Source organism: Phodopus roborovskii, unplaced genomic scaffold, assembly GCF_943737965.1.
Source record: "Phodopus roborovskii unplaced genomic scaffold, PHOROB, whole genome shotgun sequence".
NCBI classification, from domain to species: Eukaryota; Metazoa; Chordata; class Mammalia; order Rodentia; family Cricetidae; genus Phodopus; species Phodopus roborovskii.
The window spans coordinates 22,799,889-22,826,768 of NW_026126540.1; the positions used below are offsets into that span (position 1 = coordinate 22,799,889).

Genomic DNA, 26,880 nt, shown 5'->3' on the forward strand with positions numbered 1-26,880 from the left:
TGCCCAGTTTTAAGTTGTTTTTGTTTTGTTTTGTTTTGTTTGAGACAGGGTTTCTCGTGTAGCCCTGGCTGTCCTGGAACTCTCTGCAGACCAGGTTGGCCTCGAACTAACAAGAGATCTGCTTGCCTCTACCTCCTGAGAGCTGGGATTAAAGTTATTCACCACCAACACCCGGCTAAAATTTATTTTTATGTGTATATTCACCTGAGTGCTAGTATCCCCTGGAGCCAGTTATAGGCAGTTGTAAGACACAGGATGTAGATACTACAGACTCTACCGGCTCCTCTAGAAGAACAGGGAGTACTCTTAACTACTGATCCATCTCTCCAGACCTTTTTTAATTTTATTTAATACACCGTCTCATACCATAGAATATAAGCTTCAGATCAGGGATTTGATCATTGAATCTAATACAGCGTATCTGTCTTCAACTAACAACACTAGTATACCAGTCATGGTGGCTCACATCTGTAATCTCACAGCATTTGAGAGGCTGAGGCAGGAGGATTGCCACGGGTTTAAGGCCAGAAAAGAGTACAGATATTCTGTCTCAAACTTAAAACAACCCCCCCAAAAAAACCCAACCCCTTTCATTACTAAAGTGGCAGCGAAAGTCCAGTGTAAACAGTTTTAGGCTCCTACTACTGTGGGAGCACTAAGATGCCCTCCAGGAATGGGAAAAGGAAGAGGCACTGCCCAGAGATGGCGTCAGGCTGCAAGGCCTCTTGAATAATTCACAATCATAACAGTGTAGCCTCAGGAAGGGTTGGGATGCAGCCAGGACAACAAAAAGTAGGAGGTGCATACTGCCCCACAGGGACAGTTTTTGGGAGACCAGATATGTCTTATTCCAAGGCTCTTTAAAGAATAAACTCAGGAATCTTGATCCGTTTCCGGGGGATGTGCTCCGTGTGCATACCCTACTACCCTCCCCACTGGGCAAACCCCAGAGTGTGGCCCTACGGACACAGTGGCGCATGCGTCACCCTTGTGCGCAATCCTAGCAGCGTAGAGTCTACTCTGTAGACCAAGAACAAATATAGGATGCACGTGAGCTACCCAGTTTAGACAGACAACTGTCCAAGAGAACCAATGAAAAGTAAGAGAAGGCCTGGGTTCCAACTTTCTAACAAACCTAAACCTTTTCCAAACCGAAGTCATCGCCTCTCCGCGACTGCGCATTTTGGCACTGCAGCTCTTGCCGCGCAGCCTCTGAGGGGCACACCCCTCGTGCCCCGCCCACCTCTGTCCCTCATCGACTCTTAGGCCTCACTCCACCTCTGGTCTCCTGACTGCCCTCACCACTCCCTCCATTTCCCCGCCCCCTCGGCTCAGGCCCTTCCCCCTAGTACGCCCCCATCCCATCCTCGCCCCGCCTTCCACCCCTCCCTGCACCCTCATCATGGCCCGCCCAGTCGCATTTTGGCTGCTGGGATTTCCTTTAGCCTCCTGTTGGGGCTGCTGTTTCTCGATTAGACGTCAGGCCCAATTGATCCTGGGTGGTGCTGCCCCTGTACAGGTGGTCCTAGATAAAAGTAAGTAAACAGGCGGAGCAAGCTATGGGGAACTAGCCGTCCGTCCTCTATGGCCTCTGATTAAGTCCAGTGTAAAAAAAAAGAAAGATAAAAAGAAATCAGCTCTGGCTGGGGATGATTGGTAAGGCCACAAAGACAAAACTCTGTAATTATGGGTGGATGAACTAGAGGGGAGTCAGGTCCCATGGAGAACAGGTCCTAGGCAACACTTCCTGGAATTGAGGAAGCCTAAAAAGGGTGGGTACAGATAGCCAGAGCCATACAGCAGTTCGATAAATGCAACAATTTGCCACCTATCCCTGTGACACAGTAGATGCCACAATGGAGGCAGGCTCTTCGGCTGCCTGGAACAAGTAAGTTCCCCCGCATAAACACTGCTTAGTTGCAACATTCAGTGCTGTTCTAAACACACTCATCTCAAAATAGCCCTGTGAGGTGGCAGGATCACTCCTCTTCTATAGATAAGAAGCAGGTTTACAGGAATTAATTTACTGATCTCAACATGACAACCAAACAGTACATGATTGTGAGTTGCCAAGACTCAAACACTATGAATCTCGCAGAGGCTATACTTACATAAAGTCCAAATCTAAGATACGTTAATAAACTTTTAGAGGGTATGTGGCAAAGACGTCACTGTTATAATCATAAAAACATAAGAGTCTCAGTCAACAAGCATAAAGCTCCTGATGCCTATTAAGTGCCCCATTTGCTTATCTTTCTGGCTCCAGTAATGCCTCTGTGAGATTGTGCTATTATCTCTGTTTTGTAAGTGAGGAAACAGGCTTAGAGACATGGAGTTAGTCAGATCATATTGTATGTGTCACTGCCAATAAGTCTTACTTCATGTGGTTCACAAAGAATCCTCACGGACAGCCCTCTTCTGTGTCCACCAGAGATATAGAACTCTGTGCAGCACTTTCCAGTTCTGAATTACTCCACCAACCTCCCAGGCTTGTGTGGAAAGATGGACAGCTTTCTAGCCAGCATCTGATGACGAAATGAGGGAATCCAGGAGGAGCCAGGGGGCACTACTCCCTTCCTCAGGCCTGCCACCCAGTGCCAGTCTGTAACTCCCTCACCTTCTCCTCTGTCAAGTCTTTATGGGGAAGTCTTCAACCACAAAGGGTCCCTCTTCCTCTCAGGAAGTCCTCTATGCACGCCTGTCAACATTTCTTTTTGTCTTCATCTGTAACTGTAACTATATAACTTTTGTGCCTCACTAGTCTCCTTAGGGCAAAGAGTGTGTGTGTGTGTGTGTGTGTGTGTGTGTGTGTGTTTTGGCTTTTTTAATTATGTTATGTATATCCATGTGTCCGTATGTGCATGGGAGTGCAGGGACCCTTGGAGGCTACAAGTCCCTTCTATCTTGGAAATAGGAGTCTCTACTCAACTCTTCACACAGGTCCTTGTTCTAGCCTTTTCCTAAAGCTGTCAACCACGTAGGCTTCCCAGAGTTTCATAGGGTACACAATGAATGAACAGCCTGGAAGAACCCAGCTGCCCACTACAAATATGGCTTCAATTGCTTCACTTCCTTATCACATGACCATCTTAGTGATCACATGACTTTGACCTCCCCCTTAAGGCGGAACTAACTTGCTGTACTAGTCTGGAGCCTGTAGCTATGATGCCTATGTACATCCCTGCTTTTATTTCATAGGTCTTCTATCCCTCCAAGACTCTGGAACTGCTACAATCTTCTCATTCATTGACCCTGAAAGGCTAAAGTCTTCACGATCTTCTAGAAAGGTAAGCAGGCGGGATTGCAATTTACCTTGTCAACAACCTTGCTTCTGGAATTCAACGAATGGCAGATTCTTTTTTTTTTTTTTTTTAATTCAGGCCATCATGGCTCTTTGCGTAAGGCACAGATGTCGAGAGGGCTGAAGGTTGAAATCGATGGGATGGGCAGAAAACTCACTAGCAGAGTGGCTGCAAAGAGAAACACATCCAGTGTCTATGGGCATTGTCTAATCACTAATGAAGATGGGGAGACTATGCTGTGGGCATCCACAGGCAGCTCACCCCTGGCCAGGAGAATGGTTAGGGGACAGAAAGGGGTTTACCTTCTAATCATTCCTCATTGTGTTCTCAGGAGTGTCTCAAACAGCTGGGTGGGGCAGGCGTCATGGCTGCCAGGCTCATAGGATTCTTCCTACTTCAGGCAGCATCATGGGCATATGGTAAGTGAGGCAAGGAGGGGGTGGCAGCATGGGCATTTCCTCTGCCCCACAGTCCTTTGGAAACCTTCCACTATTGTGGTGAACTTTGAGCAGAGGCTCTGTAACTCTTATAGAGTGCCTGAGACAACTAAGGGCTGGGAGTACAGTGGAGGCATTTTTTTTTTTTTTAATGTTGTTCGGTCTCCTTGACTGTCATACCTGCTCCCCTCGACCACCCACGTTGATGCTTGCCTCTGTTTGTGCCCCTGCCTTCTAGGTGCCCAACCTTGCATCCCTAAAAGTTTTGGCTACAGCTCGGTGGTCTGTGTCTGCAATGCCACATACTGTGACTCTCTTGACCCCCTGACCTTACCTGCTGCTGGCACCTTCAGCCGCTATGAGAGTACTCGGAGTGGACGTCGAATGGAGCTGAGTGTTGGGTCCATCCAGGCCAATCGCACTGGCACAGGTAAGCACTTTACCTCTCGCTCTAAGTCCAGCTGGGCCCCCTGGCTCGAAGCCTCACCACTTCTAGTATGTTCTGTTCAGTACCCTGACTGTTCCTTTCTCCATGGTGTCCCCAGGGCTACTCCTGACCTTGCAGCCAGAAGAGAGGTTCCAGAAAGTGAAAGGATTTGGAGGAGCAATGACAGATGCTACTGCTCTCAACATACTAGCCTTGTCACCCTCTACCCAGAACCTGCTGCTCAAATCGTACTTCTCTAGTGAAGGTGAGGAAGGGCCGGAAAGGTTACACAGTATAATTGATACCCTTTTTGTACCCTGGCTTTATTTTTGTAATTTGTTACATTTTATTATTTATTGTATGTGCTGCGCATGGGTACGGAGGCCAGAGAACAATCCTCAGGGGTCCATTGCCTTCTTCCGCCATGTGGGTCGTGGGGGCTGAGTCAGGTCCCCAGGCTTGGCACCAGGCACCCTCTACCCACTGTGTCATCCTGCCAGCCTTTTTAACTCTGATTTTCATGTTCTCTGACATTTGCCTCCTCCCTTCTTTCTCTTCCCCCCTCTCCTCTCTATCCTTCTCTGAGCAGGCCTCATGTATTCCAGACTCAAATCCACTGTGTAGTCACTGATGACTTAACTCCTGACCCTCCTGAGTGCTGGACTACAGATTGTGCCATCAGGCCGTTTACTCAGCTGGAGCTCAATCTTGGGCTTTATGCATTCTTGGGAAACTTTCTGCCACCTGATCCACATCCCCACCCTGCCCCTCTCTTTTTTTCCTCTTCCCCTCTGTCCCTTCCCTCCCTCTTTCTGTAGATCAGAATTGCCGTGACTGGCCTCAAACTCTTCCTGACTTGGTCTCCCAAGAGCTGGGATCACAAGCCCCCAAGTGTTTGTGCCTCAGTGCCACTGAAACCAGATCACTTCTTAATACTCTGCTAAGTACTTAAGGGGACATGAAAACTGCTCAGGAGGGGCTTGTTCTTCACTCAGATTCTTGTCCTTACAATTCTATACCACATTCCCTTTGGAGAAGGGACTGTATTAAATGAGACCCCATTGAAGACTAACACTGATTAAAGCCAATTTCCATAGTTGCCCTCTCTCTCTCTCTCCCATAGTTGCCCTCTCTCTCTCTCTCCCATAGTTGCCCCCTCTCTCTCTCTCCCTCTCTCCCTCTCTCTCTCTCTCTCTCTCTCTCCCTCTCTCTCTCTCTAGCCCTGGCTGGCTTACTCACAGATCTGGCAGCCTCTGCCTCATGTGCCACCTCACTGAGCTCCATGATCTATTGATTCAGATTTCCCTATCTTGGCCAGGAATTGAATATAACATCATCCGGGTACCCATGGCTAGTTGTGACTTCTCCATCCGTATCTACACCTATGCTGACACCCCTAATGACTTCCAGTTATCCAACTTCAGCCTCCCAGAAGAAGACACCAAGCTCAAGGTGGGCCTTCTGGTTGCTTCAGCCCTCTTGGTATTGCTGTTGGGGACTGGAAAGGTCCAGGCTAGAGCTTTCTGCAGATCCAGGTAGAACCTTCTCCTGCAGCCTGTCTGACCTCGGGGTAGGAGGGTGGGGGCTAGTGGTTGGACCCGATGCACTGGTTGGGCTAGTTTGTGTTCCAATTCTGGGTGTCTCTCTCTTCATGACATCTGTCTCCAGATACCCCTGATTCACCGAGCTCTGAAGATGTCTCCACGCCCCATCTCACTCTTAGCCAGTCCCTGGACATCTCCTACTTGGCTCAAGACCAATGGAGCAGTGAATGGGAAAGGGTCACTCAAGGGTCAGCCAGGGGATATCTATCACCGGACCTGGGCCAATTACTTTGTCAAGTAAGGGATCATCAGGGCCACGGGGTCTGTACCAACCTCTCTTTTGTACCCTTTGACCTGTTCCACTTCCAGATTTGTGTCTCAGTTCATCTTTCTACATTTTGTGCCTTTCAGATTGTCGGTCTTACCTATTCCCAAGGTCTTGGTCCATTTTCTTGGCCTTGATCACTCATGTCATTTCTCTCGTGCCAGGTTTCTGGATGCTTATGCTAGTCACAAGATAAAATTCTGGGCAGTGACAGTGGAGAATGAGCCTTCTGCAGGGCTCATAACTGGGTACCCCTTCCAATGCCTGGGCTTCACTCCTGAACATCAGAGAGACTTCATTGCCCGTGACCTAGGGCCAGCGCTTACCAACAGTTCTCATGATGTCCAGCTATTCATGCTAGATGATCAGCGTTTGCTGCTGCCCCGCTGGGCACAGGTGGTAAGGTCTAGAACTTCCCAGGGTTGCCTAGTGGGCCCCAAGTTACCATCCAACTGGTTACAATTTTAGGGTACCTTCCCTGTGCCAGGTTTGAGATAGGGTCTTGCTATATTATATACCAGGCTGGTATTGAAGTTGTAGTCATCCTCTTACCTCTTAAATGCTGGGATTATATGCATGAGCCACCACACCTGAGTTCTCCCACATTTATATAATTTATTTGTTTGTTTAAAACAGGATCGTACTGTGTAGTTCTGAGTGACCAGGCTGGGCTTGAACTCATAGAGACCTACTTGCTTCTGTCTCCCAAGGCCCACACCATCATACCTGTCCTCTCAACTCCCATTTAATGTACATACAGGTGTGGGCCTTAGATGACAATTCAAGAGCAGCTGAGTTTGGTGTGTTCTTTGCTGTTTTGTTGTTTGAGACTGAGTTCCTCACTGATTGGCCTAGGTTTGTTAGCCCCTGAGCCCCAGGGATCCACCTGTCCCTTACCTGCCCAGGTCCTCAGCTGCACGGCAAGCGTTTTACCAGCTCCCAAAAGACTCCTGGAACACCCTGGGCTGAATCTGGTTGCCCAGGGCACTACCATCCCTGGATGTCCAGGTGGTGGTCTCATCACTTCAACTTCAGGTTCTTTCAGCCTGCTACCCGCCTATCAGCATGGGTAGTTCCTCCCAGACCCCTCATGAGCCTTCCATTTCTCTGTGCAGGTGCTATCAGACCCAGAGGCAGCTAAGTACGTTCATGGCATTGCTGTACACTGGTACATGGATTTCCTGGCTCCAGCCAAACCCACTTTAGGGGAGACACATCGCTTATTCCCCAACACAACGCTCTTTGCTTCAGAGGCCTGTGTGGGCTCCAAGTTCTGGGAACAGAGTGTCCGTTTAGGCTCCTGGGGTCGAGGGATGCAATACAGCCACAGCATCATCACGGTGAGCAGTCTGTTTCCCTGTCCTAAGACAGAGAGTCCCAAGACCCTATCTAATCTCAAAAAGGCACACAGGCCTTCCTTCTCAGCTGGCTGGGCATATTGCTCTTTGGGGGCAACTGTAGGAGGCCCTGGTTCTTGTTTTCTTCACAGGTGTGCATACCTTATCACTCTTTTTCTTCATGTTTGGGCCCAGGCAGACATATCTGCCTTAGATTTCTCAGCTCCAGAGATGCCACCATCTTCACAATCCTCTTGTCAGATATTGAGACAGAACACTCCTTCAAAGAACAAGCCACTCCTAGCCCCTAACTCCCTATGTGATTATTACCTATCTTCTCTAGGTATCTTACCCATCTTTAACTTTTACCCTTGCTTCTGCTCTAGAACCTCCTTTACCACGTAGCTGGATGGACTGACTGGAACCTTGCCCTGAATCCTGAAGGAGGGCCCAACTGGGTCCGAAACTTTGTTGATAGTCCCATTATTGTAGACATCCCCAAAGACACATTTTACAAACAGCCCATGTTCTATCATCTTGGCCACTTCAGGTGAGTACAGGGTGGGCATTCCCATTCCATACCAGGCCTGTCATCTGTATCAGCCTTACATCATCCTTTGCCATGATGGAGCAGGAAGGTGTTCAGGGTGGAAACCCTGGGAGGGGCACACTCCTCAGTTGCACCATGTAGGCAGGAAGTGACTAGGTGGCATCAGACTACAGATAATCCCTGGATGACTGATGCTAGAGCTGTGATGCAGGAGGACAGGGCCAAGGCCCGGCAGCACAGCTGGGGCTTAGAATTAAGTCTGGCTGTGTTGCCCAGGAAAACCTGTCATTTCCTATTTCCCTGTCCAGGTCTCCCACATAGCTGAGATTATAGTTGTACATCCCCAGGTAGCTTTGGTAGGTCCCATGAGCAGAGATGATGCTGAGGAGAGCTTGATGGGACAGTGCTCTCAGGGCTAGAGTCCCTGATGATGTCTGTCTTCACATTCAGCAAGTTCATTCCCGAGGGATCCCAGAGAGTGGGGTTGGTGGCCAGTGAGAAGAATGACTTGGACACGGTGGCACTGATACGCCCTGATGGCTCTGCCGTTATGGTCGTGTTAAACCGGTAAGCTGGGTACAGGGCAGGTCTGGGCCTGAGCAGTGTTGGTGGTTGGCCTCAGTGGGTTGACTCTCGGCTTTTCTTCTCCCCAGCTCCTCTAAGGATGTCCCTCTTACCATCAGTGATCCTGGCCTGGGCTTCCTGGAGACCATTTCACCTGCCTACTCCATTCACACTTACCTGTGGCGTCGCCAGTGATGGAACAGATACCTAAGCTAGGTATCTAGGGCTCAGCACGGACATTAAAGGGAAAGAGTTTATGTGCTGTCTGTGACCGCACACGGCTCGGCAGGGCTGGGTTTGGGTGTCTTATTCTCCCTTCTAGTGTATGCTAGAGGTGGGAAGCCCTAGTTTCCTCCAGAACCCCCATGCTTGTAAAGTGTGTGCCATGTCCTAGTTGCCTGTGGAAATTGGACCTAAGTCCAGGGTGAGTTCACTGTCTGTAAAACATAAGATAGGCATGGAGATGACTTGGGAAGTTGAACCTATGCAGAGAAGCAATTTAAGACAGTGTAAGGGCTGAAGCACTTTTAGAACCCAACTATCGGTGGGTAGGCCTACACCTAAGCATTCTTAATGCAGCAGCCAGGAAAATGGCAGCACCATAAAGAAGAAAATGTTTGATCTCAGTGTAAATAGCTTTATTCTAGGGATAGCACCCCATTTTTGGGTGCTCCAACAATGGGGAGTCAAAGGGACATCTGGAATGCATGACAGTAGAAAAACCAGTCTTAAGAGCATGAATACATCATTCCTCTTCATCCTCCTCAGCCATGCCCAAGGCCTGGGTGTTTGGGGTCCGAGCGGGGGTTGCCCGGTGGATAGAAACAATGCCACTGAGCAAGGCATAGCCCACCATGGCTGCTAGCCCTGCCAGCACAGACAGAATCTGGTTCCGGCGCCGGTATGGCTCCTCCTCAGTCTCAGGGCCTGCTGGTGTCTGCTGTGGAGGTGGTACCTCAGCTAGGGGGCAAGGAAGGAGAGTGGGCAAGGGAGCTAGTCCTTGGAGCCCAGCCCATTCTCCCCATCTGCTCCTTACCTCCATCCCGGGGAAAGTAGAGGCTAAGGATATGGGTACAGTAGACACAGAGGTTGTTCAGCCCACGAAGGTGGGCCTGAAGCTTCCCACTGGGCAGCTTTGCCTGCAGCAGCAGGACCAAATGGCTAAAAACAAAGGCATCCAGGGAGGCAGGACTGGAGAGACAGAAAAGGAGGGACGGAAGTGGACAACTGTGCAGAGGGGTCAACGTGAAGCAAGAGGAGAAGTCCGCTTTAGTGGAGCAGGCTCTGGGCAGCAAGGGGTCACCAGGGGGAGAGCTCTGGGTTTGGTAAGGGGTTTTCCCAGGTGGCGCCAGCCTGCCCTGAATGAAGCTCTATCCCAGGGCTGCATAAAGGATACATTGAGTGCCCCACAGCCCAACAGTCTTCTCCTGTGCCTGGCTGCTCTCCCATCCCACCCTCCTGTACCACCAAGGAGGTTCTGGTCCCACAGCCAGCCCCGTCACCAGAGTCAGTGTCTGTCCTAACAACTTCTTGTTCACACCCCAGCTCAGGCTTTGACACCTGAACCTGTATCCCCTTCAAACATCCATCCATCTGTTCCCCTCCACATTAGACTCACGCATCGCCAAAGAAGAACTTCCGAGAACCCAGACGCTGAGAGAGAAGGGTCAGACACTCCCGAGCCTCTTGATACAGCTGCAGAAAAGGACACAAGAAATGTGGTTGGGGGAGCTGTGACACTTCCTATTGTGGACACTCTCATTCTTAACCGTTATCTTTGGGGTTCATCTCATTTGTTCCAATGCTACCTCTTTCTCGAGTTCTTCCTCATTCTCTGGTTTGTGCTCGCCACACAGCAGCTGCAGCCGCTCCATGTGCTGGCGTTGCATGCGGCCAGGCAGGAAGAAGTTGAGGGGAAAGGGCATAGCCTCCGCATACCACTTGCGGGTCACTTCCACATAGTTCTTGGCATCTATCCAAAAAGTATGTATCTGGATTGGGCAGAGAGAAAGGAAGGGAACTCTGAACCGGTGCACCTGCCTATCAGAGTGAGATTCTATGTCCCAGGCTGCTCTGATGCATGTGTGTCTCACAGGCTGTGAACACGGGGTCTGGGCATACTCACTAGCACGGGGAGTAGTTTCTCTTCTAGCAGAGACATGAAGGCTAGGGTATCCGCTCCTTGCCGGGCTGACAGATCATAATCGGCATTATACTTCTGTGGAAGAAATGTTCACGAGATGAAGACTGAAGGGCTGCAGAGGTGCTTTCTCCGTAGGAAGGAACGGTACCCCCCACTAGCCTCTGAGTAGAGTGGAGGTATAATAGGGAGCTTTTCCAGCTGAGGTCTCCTTGCCTCAGCCCAGCCAGTAGCCTGTTGCTGTTGGCAGAAAGCCTGGGCTTTGGAGCCCACTGGCTGTCAAAGTCCTGCACCCACTGGGGGGGAGGGAAGAAGGCCTGGCCACAAAGTGGGAGCAGCTCCCAGAGTTTCCACGGAAAGCTGGCAGTGTGCCCGCTGACAGCAACTTTCTAACAGTAACTTCCTGATCCAGACTCCACACAGCTGGCAGAGTGGAGCTCAACCTCAGGCTGGGCCTCGGTCCACGACTTAGAAATTAAGGGGCACCATCTTTACCCTCCTTGAACCCAGGAAATTTATGCCCAGCTTCCCCACCTCCAGCTTGTCTGTCATGACTGAGCTCTTGGCTATCTCTTCTTCACTCCAAAGTCTACTTGCCATTACTACACACATATCCCACCAGCAGCCTCGTCTTTTAGTGTGGCCCACTGTTCCAGGCTTCAGGCTGTCCCTTAGTACCTCCCTACACGTACTAAGAAAGCTTTGTCCCCACATAACCTCAGCACGACTCTCAAATTTCCCCAAACCTCAGTTTCTCCTTTATGGAATAAGATAGTAATCTTTTTCTCTCAATGTGGCTGGGTTTGGAAATAATTTTGGAAAAAACACGCTGGAAACTGAAAAGGCTGTGTTTACATGCAAGGAATCAAGACAGTAACCCAAATCCTGGCAGGAACTTCAGCTTTTATCTGGATTCTATTTCTCTGAGCCTCTAAGCTTCCAATACTTCCCCAGCCCCCTGGAAAGTAAAAAACGAGAAAGAGGACCCTATTTCTGACTCTATGTTCCCTCCTGGGACAACACCAGATGCCAGACCTCGTAAATGTTGGTTAAGCCTCCTAGGTTTACAAGTGAGGAGTTTTGGGCAGTGAGACGAACTGTTCAGCAGGTAAATAAACTTACTGTCAGACTTGCCGACATGAGTCCCATCTCACGAGTCCACACAGTGAGAGGAATCATTCCAGTAAGCTGCCCTCTGACCTCTCCAATCATGCCACAGCATGTGTGTGTGTACCCCACACACACACAAGATAAATAAATGTTTAAAAACAAGACTTTATCGCTTTGTTTGAGACAGGATTTCTCTGTATAACAGCTCTGGCTGACCTTGAACTCACAGAGACCCACCTACCTTGCCTCCTGAGTGTTGGGATTAAAAGCCACCACTTGCTTTGGAAAGTTAAGTTACTTGTCCCACATCATAGTCAATGGCAGAAGAACAGAACTAAAGCCTTCCACTCTCTTGTAATTCTCTCCCTAAATCTTCAGCTTAGCACTAAGCTTTGTCCACCTCTCTCCAGCATAACATGGTCCCTGAAATAAGATATAACCCTTATGGGGGCTGGAGAGATGATTCAGTGGTTAACAGCATAGATGCAATTCCCAGCACCCACCTGGCAGCTCACAACTGTCTGGACCTCAGTTCAGAGGATCTGACACCCTCACACCAACACAAATAAAGTGAAACACAAACCAAAAAGAGATCCCTTCTTTCCTTTCTCTTTCTCCCTCCCCTGACTCTCTTCTTTCTTTGACAGGGTTTCACCATCTAGTTCTGGCTGGCCCGAACCTCACTATATACATCAGGCTGATCTTTAATTCACAGAGATTTGCCTGCCTCTGCTTTTCAAGTGCTGGGATGAAAGGTATCCACTCCTGACTTTTTTCACAACTTTTTGTCACAACGACTCATGTATCCCAGGCTGCCCATAAACACATTATACAGCCAAAGATAATTGTAAATTTCTGATCATCTTGCCTCTACCAAGTGCTGGGATTATACACATGCCCCACATGCCTATTTTTATTGGGAGTTCCTTTCCAGTTCCTCTTTTCAGGGCCTCCCCAAAGCCAACTGCTGTCCTCTAGTCTTCTTTATTTCCCATGTATCTTCAGCCTATATTTTTTCCTCCCTCCCTGCCCAGCATTCAGAAGAAATTTGATTTCTTAATCTGTCCTGCCCCCCCAGCTTTCTAAGTTTAATATCTTGCAAACGGCTTATTTTGCTTAGCATGTGTTTTTTGGTGTTCAATAAACGTTACAGTGAATGGGCTGGATTTCTTTCATTGTCAGCCCCTATTCAAGCCACCTACCTCTTTACGAAGATGGGTGATGATCTTGTGTGGTACTGAGATCACCTCTCCATTACTGGTTCGAAGGGCAGGCAGAGTTCCTGATATCGAGAAAGAATTAATCAACAAGATCCTAGCTTGCCCACACATGCTTGTTTGCATCACACTCTGGTCTCCTGCTCCTCCCCTTCCAGTCCCTTTCTTACAGGGACACTGTATACCTGAAGGGCTCTGCCAAGGATTGCTGATCTTGTGTACCTTCAGTGGAGCACCTGTAAATCTGGTATAAGTCTGCAGAGAAGGAAGCAGAAGGTAGAGAAGACAGGTTTGGCTTCACAAAGTAACTAAGAAAAGAAATATTTAATCAGTTCATTATGTGCCGTGAACTATACTTAGCACTTTTATACCAAGGGGAAAGGTGGATGGAGGGAGCCATTCCCATATAGAAATGGGCAAACAGGATTCAGAGATTATGAGCATGTTCATACGTCCAGATCCAGAATTACACATTAGGAAAATCTGCCCTTCTGCTGGCTACATGGTAAAACCTACTCTCAAAGGCTTTTCCTAATGAATATCCCTTCTCCTGGAAGGAATGACTGACTTCCAGTCTCTGTTCCTCCTTTTAAATCGTATACCTGAGCATCTTATTATCTGCTTACATGTTTGCCTCTCTGTAAACAACTTCGATATGGGGGATCAAGATCTTACTGCAAGACAGTGTTTGGCATTGTAAGAAGCATAATTAAGTACTTTTATAATCCGGAAGAGGTGGAGTGAAATGAAGTAAACCTGTCTAGTTCCAAAGCCCTTCCTAGAGTCGGGCTGTGGGCTTTGACTGGTCTACGAAAACTAGCCTCAACAAATTCTTAGCGAAAAAGAGGGTGAAGGGGGCTGGGAGGGCAGAAATGCAACACCTAAGATTACTAAGACCGTCTAGAAGGGATCACCCCAAGGTCATACAGCCAACAAACGGATAGGCCAGGTCTAGAACCCATCTTCTGAAACTCTGGTCAGTCCTACTTCCACTGCCACACGAGTTTATCCTAGGAAACCATAGCGTTAGGCATCGAGCTCACGTCGGCCTTTGATTGCCTCAGTTTCTCTCAATATGCTCGTGTTTGGGCTCCCGGCAAAGTTCGGGCCCCCTTCCCGGCCCTCCAGGGCGTAGCAGAGGACGCCTGCGTCATCCCTCACCAGCACGGCCAGACTGTCCAGGTCCACAGACGGCAGCCCCCAGCCCCCTGCCCAGCAGAATAGCTCCATGGGCGCCGCCATGTTGCACACTCTCTGACCCGGAAGCACCTCCTCATGAGTGCCCGCCTTCCCTGGCCAGGCACCGCCCCCGGCCTCTGCCTGTCTGGCCACTGGGGGTTGGGGGTCCGGGGAGGCCCCTGGGGAGGCGCGGGTTTTCGCGGCCTGCGAGGCCGCAGGCCTGTAGGTGGGGCCTCGGACTTCCGAGGCGCGTGGCCGCGGGCTCATCCTGAGGCGGGCCCGACAGGGGGGCAGGGCCGCCATCCAGACGCGCCGGGGAGAGTCGCGGCGCCTGTGCCGAGAGCAGCAGCGCACCGCCGAAGGCGCGGAGGGCTTGGGAGAGGGGCATCGGGTGCGCCTCGTCGGGCTCTGGGGGCTCCTGCCAAACTGCACGTGGCCCCGACAGCCCCGGGCCCCCTCAGGTCTCTGCCCCGAGCGGGGTTTGCGGGGGGGTCCCCCGAGCCGCATGTTTTCCACAGCGCGTTATGTTTGGAGCGGACCTCGCGCTGCCTGTCGCCATGGAAACAAAACAGGGGCGGTGGCGGCGCCGGAGCTGAGGCCCGGCTGGGGCCTGAGTGGGGGAAGGGGAGGTGCGGCTCGCGGGCTGTTGCCTTCGTTACGGGAGCTCCCGATTCACCCCGGAGCTCCCCTCCGGTTCATCCCGGACGAGGCCTGCCCGCGGTGCCCACTGTTCACCAGCCCCATCTTCGCCCCTGCACTCTATAGTTTTCTGCTTCAGCCTCTGGTGATGTTTTCCCCTTTCCTGATTTCTTCATTTCGACCTCACTGACCAGTTTAGACAACATCGTCCAGACTTCATTTTTCCCAAGAACGAGAGGAAATAGAGGAATGGGCACAAGTCAGGGGCCCAACACACCGTAATAAAAGTATTTGCCATGCCGCAGCAATAAGCCTCGTGTCGTTGGCATCCTCTAGGTACTTTAGCAAGCCGGTTTCGGTCAAGTCCCTTGCTATCCTTTCCCGTCAACTGCCTAGAGACCCCATGGCAGGAGTTTCTGACTTCTCCAACCGCGGCTTCCAGAGAACAGTAGCATTTGGTAGCGCTTTAAGTTGAAAGCCCCCAAGAACCAGATGTCAAAGTAAAGGGAGGCGAGGACCATTATGGAGGAGGAGGAGGAGGCAAGGAAGGCTCTAGGACTCTTTCCCAGTACCCCTGGCTCCTGGAGCTGGTGATGCCTCCAAGGTGATTGGCAGCTCTTTGTTTCAGCCCCCCCTTGCCCGGCTGCTGCCCCCCCCAGATCGCTCCTCAGTCCCCCCGCCCCCCTCCCGCTCCTGCTCTCCGCCTAGTCTTTTTCCCTCCCAGTCTCCTGCCTGCCAGGGGTAGTGAACCGGCTAAGCGGCATGGAGAAGCTGGAACTTTGGGGGGCCCTGGCTCTTCTCCTCCTTTGCTCTTACGCATGTGCTAGTCAGGACCTTCAGGGTAAGCCTGCATCCATCCTCCTTGACACCCCTTTGTCTCGTTTCTTTTGCCCCCAGCCAAATAACAGACCACATGGGGGTTTGAGGAGACAGGGAGGAGTCCTGAAATTGGGTTGGAGAGAAAAGTTACACTCCGGGGAGTGAAGAGTTGGTGATAATGTGGGAGGAGTGGGCACCAGAGTGGTGGGTGAGTGCAAACTGGCCCAGACTCAGGCGCTGAGACCAGGATGGACTCAGGATCTGAATTCCAGGACTGCATGACTGAGTTAGTGTCAGTGCATCAGCGGGACAGTCGGGGAAAGCAGCCTGATCGGTGATGGTTGCAGCATGTGGGACCCTGGGCTTGGTCCCTCGTTTATTCCTGGCTCTTGGCTTCTAAAAGATGGGGTGGGGGTGGGGATTGAGCGGCTTGAGCTCTCCCGGAGGTCTGGTGGTGGGATGGCCCATGGGTGGTGTAGGAGAGGTAGTTGGAGCAGATGACACAAGCAAATATTCTTTACTGGCTGGAGGGAAAACCACAGATTGGCCAGGACACAGGAGGCAGAGGCAAAGGCGCTGGGTCCTACGTTCCCGGGGGAGATGGGTGTGTGTGTGTGCGCGCTAAACAGTGGTGGGAGAGTCAGAGTCCTTTGTGGACAGATGCTCTTATCTAGACACATGTGACGAGTCCCTAGGATGGGAGGAAATGGCACCAGGGTTTGAAGTGAGCTAAACCCGGCCGGCAGCGGAGAGAAGCTACCGCTGGTTTCTGAGCCGTCTGCACCAGGTGCCACTCCAGGCTCTGATCCGCAATGTCTCCCTTGCGCCACCTGGTGGGACAAAGTTAGTTTGTGGCGTGGCTTTGGTATTTCTAAGTGGGCTCTAAGCCTATAGGTTCCCAAGACTTTGGAAGCAGCAGAAGGTGCTGGGCGGGAAGAATTGCCTCTGTTCCCTGCTAACAAAAAGGGTTGAGGTTTTGCTTCTTATAGATGGGGTCTTGTAGCGTGGTCTGTGTAGCTGAGGCTGGCTGCTAGCTTGAGACAGTCGTCAGCCTGAGATTACAAGCATGTACCACTGTCCCTAGTGAGTTTTGAGGTGGTTCATGCTGTCCAGGGGCAAGTGGAGAATAATTTGGGATGCTCACCTCTGAGGGCTCAGGAGAGAGGGGAGGCTCTAACACTAACTCCTTTCTCTGACTTTGATAATCCCTGCCTGGCCAGTAATTGACCTGCTGACTGTGGGCGAGTCTCGGCAGATGGTAGCTGTGGCAGAGAAGATCCGGACAGCTTTACTCACTGCTGGGGATATCTACCTCTTATCCACATTTCGCCTCCCCCCAAAGCAAGGTGGTGTCCTCTTCGGTCTCTACTCTCGGCAAGACAACACACGGTGGCTAGAGGCCTCTGTTGTGGGCAAGATCAACAAAGGTGACTTGTGGGCATGTCCCCTCCTGAATGAATGACCCCTTGAGCAGTCTCCCTTATTCCCCACTCCCAGGCACCTCTTTATTCTCCTTGACTTCTAGTAGGGACACTTGTTATGGAGGTGCCCAGACAGTTGGGTAAGCCCTGGTATTTATAGGGATGGGTGGCAGGTTGTATGCCTGGACACTCAGGGAGGGTGAGGCATCGCTGTGTCCCAACAGTAAGTAGTAGAGCCACTTAGGTTTTTGCTAAAGTTTAGTGGGTACAGCTCTAGCTGTTACCTTGGGAGAGGATCGTCATCTGAGGCAGTGAGAACTAATAAGGTCCTCATCTCAGGCCAATTTGAAGAACATATATTGTGCAGCTGTTACATACAAGGTGTCAAGAGACACATATACAATTAGGAATTAGCCTTAAGAAATGTGCTATCAGCCAGGTGTTGGTGGTGCATGCCTTTAATCCCAGCACTCCATGAGGCAGAGGGGGACAGCCTGGTCTACAAAGCAAGGTCCAGGACAGCCAGAGCTAGAGAGAGAGAGGGAGGTGGTATCGAGCTGAGCTGTGGTGGTGCACACCTTTAGTCCTAGCACTTGGGAGGCAGAGCAGGTGGATCTTTGAGTTCAAGACTGGTCTGGTGTAGAGTAACTGCCAGGGCTATACAAAGAAACCCTGTCTTGAAAAACAAAACACCAAACAAACAAGAGTCAGATGGCCAGCGGGTAGGGGAAGTGTTATCTATAAATGGTATCTATAAATGATCGGAGTCCATCGGGACATGGGATGGGGGCTGGTGTGCATACTGACCTCCACTCCCGGGCAGTACTGGTGCGGTACCAGCGGGAAGATGGCAAAGTCCATGCAGTGAACCTACAGCAAGCAGGCCTGGCTGATGGCCGCACACACACGGCTCTCCTCCGCCTCCGAGGACCATCTCGACCCAGCCCTGGCCTGCAGCTGTATGTGGACTGTAAGCTGGGCGACCAACATGCTGGCCTTCCAGCACTGGCCCCAATTCCTCCAGCGGAGGTCAGTGGCCTGGAGATTAGAACTGGACAGAAGGCGTATCTGAGGATGCAGGTGAGAGGAAGGAGCCTCTGGTTTGGGGAAACGGTTTGCAGCACCATTTCCCCAAACTGCTGCTAGACCCTCCCACCCTACTTGCTGACCCCTAGGGCTTTGTGGAATCGATGAAAATTATTATAGGTGGATCCATGGCACGGGTAGGAGCTCTGAGTGAATGTCCGTTCCAAGGAGATGAAACCATTCACAGTGCAGGTAACAGGCTCCTATCCTCTCCACTTCCCACCCACTTACTGCCCATTCCCTTAGCTCGCCCATTTCTGAGGCATTTGACCCTACAACTCCAAATCTTTCATCCCTGACTTCATGAGCTCATGTAGGAGGTGTGGATCTGAAAAATAAAAGTCATCTAGCAGGACTGTGACCCTGAGGAACTCTGGAGTAGGGGTGGAGGGATCTCGACTGAGATCCTAGTCTCAAGGTTTCTGTAATCCCTCTTGGCAGCTGTTACCTAGCAGTGGGCAGCACCTCCAGCCAAGGCCTCTCACCCTGGTCTCTGACAAGGATGCTCAGAGCCTCTTACCTAAGCAAACACCCACTTCTCCCAGAGACTTCAAAGGGTTTGAAATGGAATGTACTAAGGTCCTGGCCCTGCTTTGGGTGGCCTCTCACTTGGAGTCCCCTGGTACTACCATGCTTGGGATCCAAGGTTTTTTTTTTTTTTTTTTTTTTTAATTTCCTTTGAGGCAAATACCTAGAGGGCTTTTAGCTCAGTGGAAATGGCTGCTGAATATAAGGCTGTGGTTAGAGTGCATGTCTTCTATGCAAGAGGCTGTGTAGTGTAGCGCCTCTGCCCTGCTACTCTGGAACACTTGATCTTCATTAAGGTTCCCTCCCATCCTAGCCCTGTCCCAGACCCCTTTCCTTCCCCCCTCCCAGCACCTCACCCCCTGACTGCTATCACTTCTTCTCTAGTGACCAGTGCGCTGCAATCCATTTTAGGTGAGTCAGCCATGAGGTGGTTGAGCGAGGGTGGTCTTCTGTCATGGGTGGGTTTTGAAGGTGTAGACTTTGGGGCAAGAACTGGCTTACAATCCAAAGAGGGCCCACAGTGGCTCCCTGGTTCTGAGTTTCTCCGTACCCTGGACCTTGACAGGGGAGCAGACCAAGGCACTGGTCACCCAGCTCACCCTCTTCAACCAGATCCTATCGGAGCTTCGGGATGACATCCGAGACCAGGTTTGGGTGGGCCAGCCAAGGAAGCTACTGATTCTGGGGTGGGGTGGCAGGCGCGGGGAGCTGACTACCCCTCATTCATCAGGTGAAGGAAATGTCCCTCATCCGGAACACCATCATGGAGTGTCAGGTGTGCGGTGAGTGGGAGAGGAGGGCACCAGACAGCGTTGCTATGCTTCCCACTGTGGCTTCAGCTTCTCCTTCCTGGGAATCTGAATAGTGACCCTAGACGGTGGCTCTGACTGTCCACCTCCCAGGTTTCCATGAGCAGCGTTCCCACTGTAACCCCAACCCCTGCTTCAGAGGTGTGGACTGCATGGAAGTGTACGAGTACCCAGGCTATCGCTGTGGGCCCTGCCCCCCTGGCCTGCAGGGCAACGGCACCCACTGTGATGACATCAATGAGGTGAGGAATGGTGGAGCCCCCAAGGGTACAAAAAGTTGGGTAAAAGCTGTGCAAAGGCAAAGGAATTTAGGGGAGGTCAGAGAGCAGCCAAGCCAGACTGGAGGAAGAGCAAATAGGGAAGACTGGAGGTTACACAGTGAAGGAGCTGGTGGAGAGGTAGGGAAGTTTGAGATGGCCAGCCAGGGGAAAAGGAGCACCAAGAGGTTGGGCTGGGGAGCTGCAACAGGGATGCCAGGAGCAATGCTTCTGGGATCACACGCTGTTGCCTCACTTTCCCGGGAAAATGCCTGACTTCTGCCTTCTCATTTGGTCCCCAGTGTGCTCACTCTGACCCCTGCTTCCCGGGTTCCAGCTGCATCAACACCATGCCTGGCTTCCACTGTGAGGCCTGCCCTCAAGGGTACAAGGGTACTCGAGTGTCTGGTGTGGGCATCGACTATGCTCGGGCCAGTAAACAGGTCAGATTGTGTAGTCTGTGATAAATGAGACGAGGCTGTCCCGTCCCGCGTCACCTCTGGCTTTGGGTCTGAACAGGCCCCATTACTGACTTCTGTGTCTGTGAGACCTGCCTTAACTCTGTCCTTTTAGGTCTGCAATGACATCGATGAATGTAATGATGGCAACAATGGAGGCTGTGACCCAAATTCCATCTGCACCAACACGTTGGTGAGCTGAACGTCGTGCGTGCCCTGCGCATGACCGGGGATGGGGAACCGTGTAACTAACTTGCTTCTTGCTCCCCTTGAATGTTCCCATGATCCTGGCTGAGATTTCCAGGTTCTAACTTTTACCAGCTGTGACCTTTGGCAAGTTATTTGATCTTTTGGACCTCAGCTTCCTCATTTATTGTCTACCTTAAAAGAGAACCTAAAGGAGATAAATACAATTGGTGTGCTTCTAAGTGCCTGTCTTAAACTCCACAGGTAGAATGAAGTTAGTCCAGGGCTCCTGCTGAGTTCGTCCTTCCTTCTTAACTCTACCTTCCTACACTTAGGGGTCTTTCAAATGTGGTCCCTGCCGCCTGGGTTTCCTGGGAAACCAGAGCCAGGGCTGCCTCCCAGCAAGGACCTGCCACAGCCCAGCCCACAGCCCCTGCCATGTCCACGCCCACTGTCTCTTTGAACGCAATGGTGCAGTCTCTTGCCAGGTAACCTGAACCTAGGACAGGAGGAAAAAGGGAGGGATGTGGAGAAGTGTGTAGTCTAGTGAAATTTAGGGGTTGACCTGAGTTCCTTCATGGGGAAGAAAGAGGCAACCTGTGTCTGAGAACAGAGACCAGAGTAGGGAGAGGTGTAGGGAAGGGCACAGGAATGCCAAGCCAAACTGCTAATGCCTTCTGTACATTTTCCCTAGTGTAATGTGGGCTGGGCAGGGAATGGGAACGTGTGTGGGCCTGACACAGACATCGACGGCTATCCAGACCAGGCGCTTCCCTGCATGGATAACAACAAACACTGCAAACAGGTGCAGGGCCAAAGGCTGCCTGGAGGCGGCGGGGGATGGTGCAGGCTGGTTCACACTGCAGCTCACCCATCCTTCCCCTCACTCTGAACCTCAGGACAATTGCCTTTTGACACCCAACTCTGGGCAAGAGGATGCTGATAATGATGGTGTAGGAGACCAGTGTGATGATGATGCTGATGGGGATGGCATCAAGAACGTTGAGGTATGGAGGATGGAGAGATAGCTCAGTGGTTAAGAGCATTTGGTGCCTTTTCAGAGTACTCAGGATCAGTTCCTAGTGCCTACATGGTGACTCACAACTGTCTATAACTTTAGTTCCCCTTCTGGCCTCCATAGGCACTGCACAGATGTAATGCACAGACATGCATTCAGGCAAAACACCCATATACAGAACATAAAATAGAATGAGGTCAACTTGCATGTGACAGTAATCCCAACACTTAGGATATGGAGGCAGGAGGGTCACTACAAGATGGAGGTCAGCCTGGGCTAGAGAATGAGACCCTGTCTCTAAAAACCAAACAAGCCCAGTGTGATGGTTCAGCAGGCAAAGGCACTTGCCACCATGCCTGGTGACCTGAGTTCATCCCTGGAACTCACATGGTGGGAAGAGGATCTATGCTACAAGCTGTCCTCTGCCTTCCATATAGGCACAGTGGCACGTAATCCACTAAACAAATAGTACATGTAAGAAAAAAGAGGTGAAGTGAAAGCAAGAACCAGGCCAGGCATGGTAGTGCACACCTTTAATCCCAGTACTCAAGAGGTGGAGACAGGTGGGCACCTGTGAGTTCAAAGCCAACTTGGTCTATATAGGTGAGTTCCAGGCCAATAAGGGCTACATAGTGAAGCCTTGTCTCAAAACAAACTAAAAACAGACAAAAGGTTCTGGAGAGATGACTCAGTGGTTAAGAGAGCACTGACTGCTCTTCAGAAGGTCTAGGGTTCAATTCTCAGTATCCTCGTGGCAGCTCACAACTGTCTAGTTCCAGTTCCAGGAGATCTGGCAACCATGGCAAAACACCAATTTACATTAAAAAAAAAAAAAAAAAAAAAGGCTGGGCAGTGGTGGTGCACACCTTTGATCCCAGCACTTGGGAGGCAGAGGCAGGAGGATCTCTGTGAGTTCAACACCAGCCTGGTCTACAAGAGCTAGTTCCAGGACAGGCTCCAAAAGCCACAGAGAAACCCTGTCTCAAAAAAAAAAAAAAAAAAAAAAAAAAAAAAAACAAAAACAACAACAACAAAACAAAAAAACTCCATCATAACAACAAAAACCCTACCAAACAACAGAAACCTCTACAGTCAAAGGATGCGCTGTCCCTCTCAGCTCCTGAGCTGAATTCCATTATCCTGCCTCTCCTTGGCCCTAGGCAATTAATTCTCCGGTAAAGTTCTATGACACTGTGGAAATCTGTACCTGGTGTCTAAATAAGATAGAATATATAGAGGTTATGTGAATGGGACAGCAGAGTACCATTAGGGTATTGCCTTTCACAAGGACAGGGACAAAGTAAGTATGGGGACTTTTGACCTTTCTCTTCTCCCTTTGCTCAGGACAATTGCCGACTGTTCCCCAACAAGGACCAGCAGAATTCAGACACAGATTCATTTGGTGATGCCTGTGACAACTGTCCCAATGTTCCCAACAATGACCAGAGGGACACAGATGGCAACGGAGAAGGAGATGCCTGTGACAACGATGTGGATGGGGATGGTGCAAGCCTGGGGCCGAGGGGGTGGCTGGGAGATCTATAGGGATGAAGGAGGAGGTTGGAAGTCAGTGGCAACTGGGGAAGTAGGCTTAGAGACACTGGGCTAAGAACATGAAGTGGTTAAAGAAGATGTAAGTGAAAGCAAGTTTCCAGATCAAGCTCAGGGCTTTCAAGAGTATGCTACACAGTTCACAGCAGCCTTGTTTCTCATATCTACTAGGCATCCCCAATGGATTAGACAATTGCCCTAAAGTACCCAACCCACTGCAGACAGACCGCGATGAAGACGGAGTGGGAGATGCTTGCGACAGCTGCCCTGAAATGAGCAATCCTACCCAGGTACAGGGGAATGGTGAGGGTGAGGGAGGGTGGGGGTTTGGTGGGTGAGGCCCCGTCCTTTAAATAAGAGGTGAGGTCACCCTCTCCAGAGTTATCAGGAGATGGTGAGATCAGACCTCTCTCTCAGACAGATGCAGACAGCGACCTGGTGGGGGATGTCTGTGACACCAATGAAGACAGGTAGGGTCTAGGCCAAGAGATCCAAGGTCTATCAGAGAGTATTTTTCTTCACCACATTCTCAGTTACCTCTGTGATGTAGCCTTAATTCACCATTCTCACAATTCACTCTCCATTCCTACTGCTGGATTTCCATCTCATCTGGATGATGGCAAGGGGACCAGGTTGGAGGGTAGGCAAGCCCCAGAAAGCCCCCAGAAGATAAGGAGAAGAGGGAACCTACATTGCCTGCTGTTATTTGTCGCCTTTTCTTCTGAGCAGCGATGGAGATGGGCACCAGGACACCAAGGACAACTGTCCTCAGCTGCCAAATAGCTCTCAGCTGGACTCAGACAATGATGGACTTGGAGACGAGTGTGATGGGGATGATGACAATGATGGTGTCCCAGATTATGTTCCTCCTGGGCCTGATAACTGTCGTCTGGTACCCAATCCTAATCAGAAAGACTCAGATGGTGAGGTTGGGATCCCAGAGATCGGTCAAGAGGCAGGCCTACTGAAGGGAATGGGGGATGGAAGGTTGGGAGGGATCAGGAATGGAAAATCCCAGTGGTGACAGTGTCTAGCCTCATTCTATCCAGGCAACGGTGTTGGTGATGTGTGTGAGGATGACTTTGACAATGATGCAGTGGTTGATCCTCTGGATGTGTGTCCGGAAAGTGCAGAAGTTACCCTCACAGATTTTCGGGCCTATCAGACTGTGGTTTTGGATCCTGAGGGTGATGCTCAGATTGATCCAAACTGGGTAGTGCTCAATCAGGTATGCAGGGAGGTGGACTGGGCAGGTGTTGGCAGACCAGACCACTGTTGGTACCAGGTGGCAACATGCACCTGGATCAGGGCTTTTTTCTTTCTTTCCTTAACAACCTCAGGGCATGGAAATTGTTCAGACTATGAACAGTGACCCAGGTCTTGCAGTTGGTATGTAAGGGATACCCAGCTTAGTAATTTCCAAAGGGAAGGCTCCTATAGAGGGTAGGGAAAGAGCCAGATGGGGAGGATGGGCGGGGGCTTACCCAAGACTCTGGCCCTATATACAACCGGTACCTCTGCCTCCATACTCATCCCACCCAGGCTACCAAGCAGCTCTAATGCCCACATTTAACCCACTCCCACCCCAGGATACACGGCCTTCAATGGTGTAGACTTTGAAGGCACCTTCCACGTGAACACGGTCACTGACGATGACTACGCGGGCTTCCTCTTCAGTTACCAGGACAGTGGCCGCTTCTATGTGGTCATGTGGAAGCAAACAGAGCAGACGTACTGGCAGGCCACGCCCTTCCGAGCAGTGGCCCAGCCAGGGCTGCAGCTCAAGGTATCCCAGCTGCCCAGTTTCCCCAACTCGGTAACTTTACTAAAGCTGTTTCTATCAAACCTCGGGGGCCCCACTGCCTGACTAGGAACCTCCTTACCCAGACATCTGGTCTGGTCATCAGCTGTATAGGATTCCAGAGAGCTTCTCCTGATCCGCTTGACTCTGGAGCTTTCTCACCAGCTCTTACCATCTTTTGTCTCCCTTCATCCTGGCCCTGTGGTTGATACACTGTCTTTGTCAACAACTCCTAGGCAGTGACATCAGTATCTGGCCCAGGTGAGCACCTCCGAAATGCTCTGTGGCATACTGGCCACACCCCTGATCAGGTACGACTGCTGTGGACTGATCCGCGAAATGTGGGTTGGCGTGACAAGACATCCTATAGATGGCAGCTGCTGCACCGGCCCCAAGTTGGCTACATTCGGTAAGGAAAGGGTTTGAGCCCTGGGGAAAGGAGTTGGGGTGGGGAGCAAGACTCAGCCTCCTATGCCCTCTAGCCAGCAGGGACTCAGTAACTGACCTTCCCTCTGTTCAGTTTCATGGTGTTATGGGTTTGGAGACAATTCTTTCCATTTCCCATCTCAACACAGAGGAGGTGGTATTAGGCACACCATTCCTTTGCACCAAGTTCCCCCTCTAAATCCAGGGTGTTGAGCTAGAAGCCTTTCAGTTCTCCAGGCCCGGAGCAGTCCCCTTAAGTGTCCAGAACTTGCTCCAACAGCATCTGACTTTGGAAAAGGACCGTGATTTACAGAAGAGCACATTGAAGCCCATAGTTTACAGGCATTTCAGTTTGGCATTTTCTTCATCACACTGATTTCCCCCTCCTACAAGTGTCCCTAGTTGGTGGGAATGGCTTGAGAGGGGAAGGGAAAAGGGTCTGCTTAGAAGCTGGGCTTGTTGTGGCCAAGAGCCTAGAATCCTGGGAGTTGAGTTGGTTTCTCTTTAAGGTATCTAGAGCCGTGGGGAGCCAGGGCAGAGGATAAAGGGGGGGTGTGGACTAGAGCCTGGGAAGCGGGTGACTTCACCCCCAGCCCTTTGTGCTCATTGTCATAGCAACCCAATCCTTGCTAGGAATGTGCTGGTGCTTTGAGATGCAAAAGGAGTGGACAAAGAGCTAGGGGCCCAAGGCCTGAGAAAAAGCCCCCCTCCCCCCCTTCTCAGCCTTCCCTCCCTTCCCTCAGGAGGAGTGAGCACAAGGGGAGGGGGCGCGCACAAAATCCCAGGACACGATGGCACCGAGCCCCTGGCACCTTAGCACCAATGATACCTCTATCCTGGACAGGGTGAAGCTCTATGAGGGTCCCCAGCTAGTGGCGGATTCTGGGGTGATTATTGACACGTCCATGCGAGGGGGGCGTCTCGGTGTATTCTGCTTCTCCCAAGAAAACATCATTTGGTCCAATCTCCAGTACCGATGCAATGGTGAGGTTCTAGACTGAGGTCAGCTTGACCGGTGCCCTGGGAAACCTCACCCTCTGAAGTAACTTATCTCCCCTCTTCAGACACAGTGCCTGAGGACTTTGAGCCATTCCGGAGGCAACTGCTCCAGGGAAGGGTGTGAGGAGGTGCCACCGGATTCAGAACCATGATTGCAGACTTTTGACCTTGGGCTCTGTTCTGGAGACCCTGAGGTCAACCTACAGCCCCTCAGCCTAACTGATGGTTCTCTGGCACCCATCAGGGAGCTCAGCCCCAGAGGGGTAATGACCCCATTGTGCAGGGGTTGGGGGACTTTCAAGGGGTATTACTCAGGTACTAACCCCAGGAAAGACATCATCAGCACATTGCCATAAAGTTTCAGTTATTTTCTAAGTCAGTGCAATCACTTATTTTAGGCCTTTTCTAGGACAGAAAGAAACCCGAGGGGTTAGAAAGGCTGGTAGCTGCAGGTTAGAGAGCTAGGGAAAGTTTGGCTGAGTTGGGGTTTGGATGGGAAAAATACCAAATGAAGAATGAGGTTGGAAGATGGCTAAAGTCCTCCCAGCCCCACTTACTCACCGTGGCAGAGGCGACACTTCTGTCTAAGCTCCGCAGGGATCGAAAGCCCAGGGTCGGGGCTCCCCTGCTCTGGGTGAGGGGGCGCCGGGGGGGCCGAGGGGGCCGGAGGCCGGGACGAGTGCAATATTGGCGGGGGAAATAACAACACTGCACCGCGTCCCGTCCCTCCCGCCCGCCCGGAGCCCCGGA

At 51.1% G+C, this 26,880-nt stretch overlaps 3 protein-coding genes across 4 annotated transcripts; 2 read left to right on the forward strand and 1 right to left on the reverse strand.

Moving 5' to 3' along the window:
* Positions 1 to 3,124: 3,124 nt before the first annotated feature.
* Positions 3,125 to 9,112, forward strand: Gba1 (glucosylceramidase beta 1). Its single transcript, XM_051199453.1, has 11 exons — positions 3,125 to 3,287; positions 3,634 to 3,721; positions 3,978 to 4,169; positions 4,285 to 4,431; positions 5,485 to 5,618; positions 5,835 to 6,007; positions 6,200 to 6,434; positions 7,151 to 7,375; positions 7,759 to 7,922; positions 8,373 to 8,489; positions 8,576 to 9,112. The coding sequence occupies exons 2-11, from the start codon at positions 3,667 to 3,669 to the stop codon at positions 8,679 to 8,681; spliced, it is 1,548 nt and encodes a 515-aa protein (XP_051055410.1). The 5' UTR covers positions 3,125 to 3,287; positions 3,634 to 3,666; the 3' UTR covers positions 8,682 to 9,112.
* On the reverse strand, positions 9,103 to 14,690 carry Mtx1 (metaxin 1). Of its 2 annotated transcripts, XM_051199455.1 has the most exons (8): positions 14,115 to 14,680; positions 13,139 to 13,208; positions 12,939 to 13,018; positions 10,612 to 10,704; positions 10,295 to 10,477; positions 10,105 to 10,181; positions 9,523 to 9,677; positions 9,103 to 9,446 (listed from the first exon to the last, which is right to left on the reverse strand). In XM_051199455.1, exons 1-8 carry the CDS (start codon positions 14,637 to 14,639, stop codon positions 9,232 to 9,234), a joined length of 1,398 nt encoding a protein of 465 aa, XP_051055412.1. In that variant the 5' UTR covers positions 14,640 to 14,680; the 3' UTR covers positions 9,103 to 9,231. The 2 variants fall into 2 exon arrangements, with proteins under 2 accessions (XP_051055412.1, XP_051055411.1); XM_051199454.1 differs by having other exon boundaries at positions 12,939 to 13,208; positions 14,115 to 14,690.
* A 766-nt stretch (positions 14,691 to 15,456) lies between these two features.
* On the forward strand, positions 15,457 to 26,505 carry Thbs3 (thrombospondin 3). Its single transcript, XM_051198758.1, has 23 exons — positions 15,457 to 15,612; positions 16,811 to 17,017; positions 17,835 to 18,091; positions 18,187 to 18,289; positions 19,010 to 19,036; positions 19,191 to 19,273; positions 19,356 to 19,407; positions 19,528 to 19,676; positions 19,994 to 20,134; positions 20,265 to 20,342; positions 20,671 to 20,823; positions 21,030 to 21,140; positions 21,235 to 21,342; positions 22,698 to 22,857; positions 23,076 to 23,194; positions 23,322 to 23,374; positions 23,634 to 23,827; positions 23,954 to 24,132; positions 24,245 to 24,293; positions 24,494 to 24,690; positions 24,942 to 25,114; positions 25,976 to 26,115; positions 26,196 to 26,505. Exons 1-23 carry the CDS (start codon positions 15,534 to 15,536, stop codon positions 26,252 to 26,254), a joined length of 2,871 nt encoding a protein of 956 aa, XP_051054715.1. The 5' UTR covers positions 15,457 to 15,533; the 3' UTR covers positions 26,255 to 26,505.
* The last annotated feature ends 375 nt before the right edge of the window (positions 26,506 to 26,880 follow it).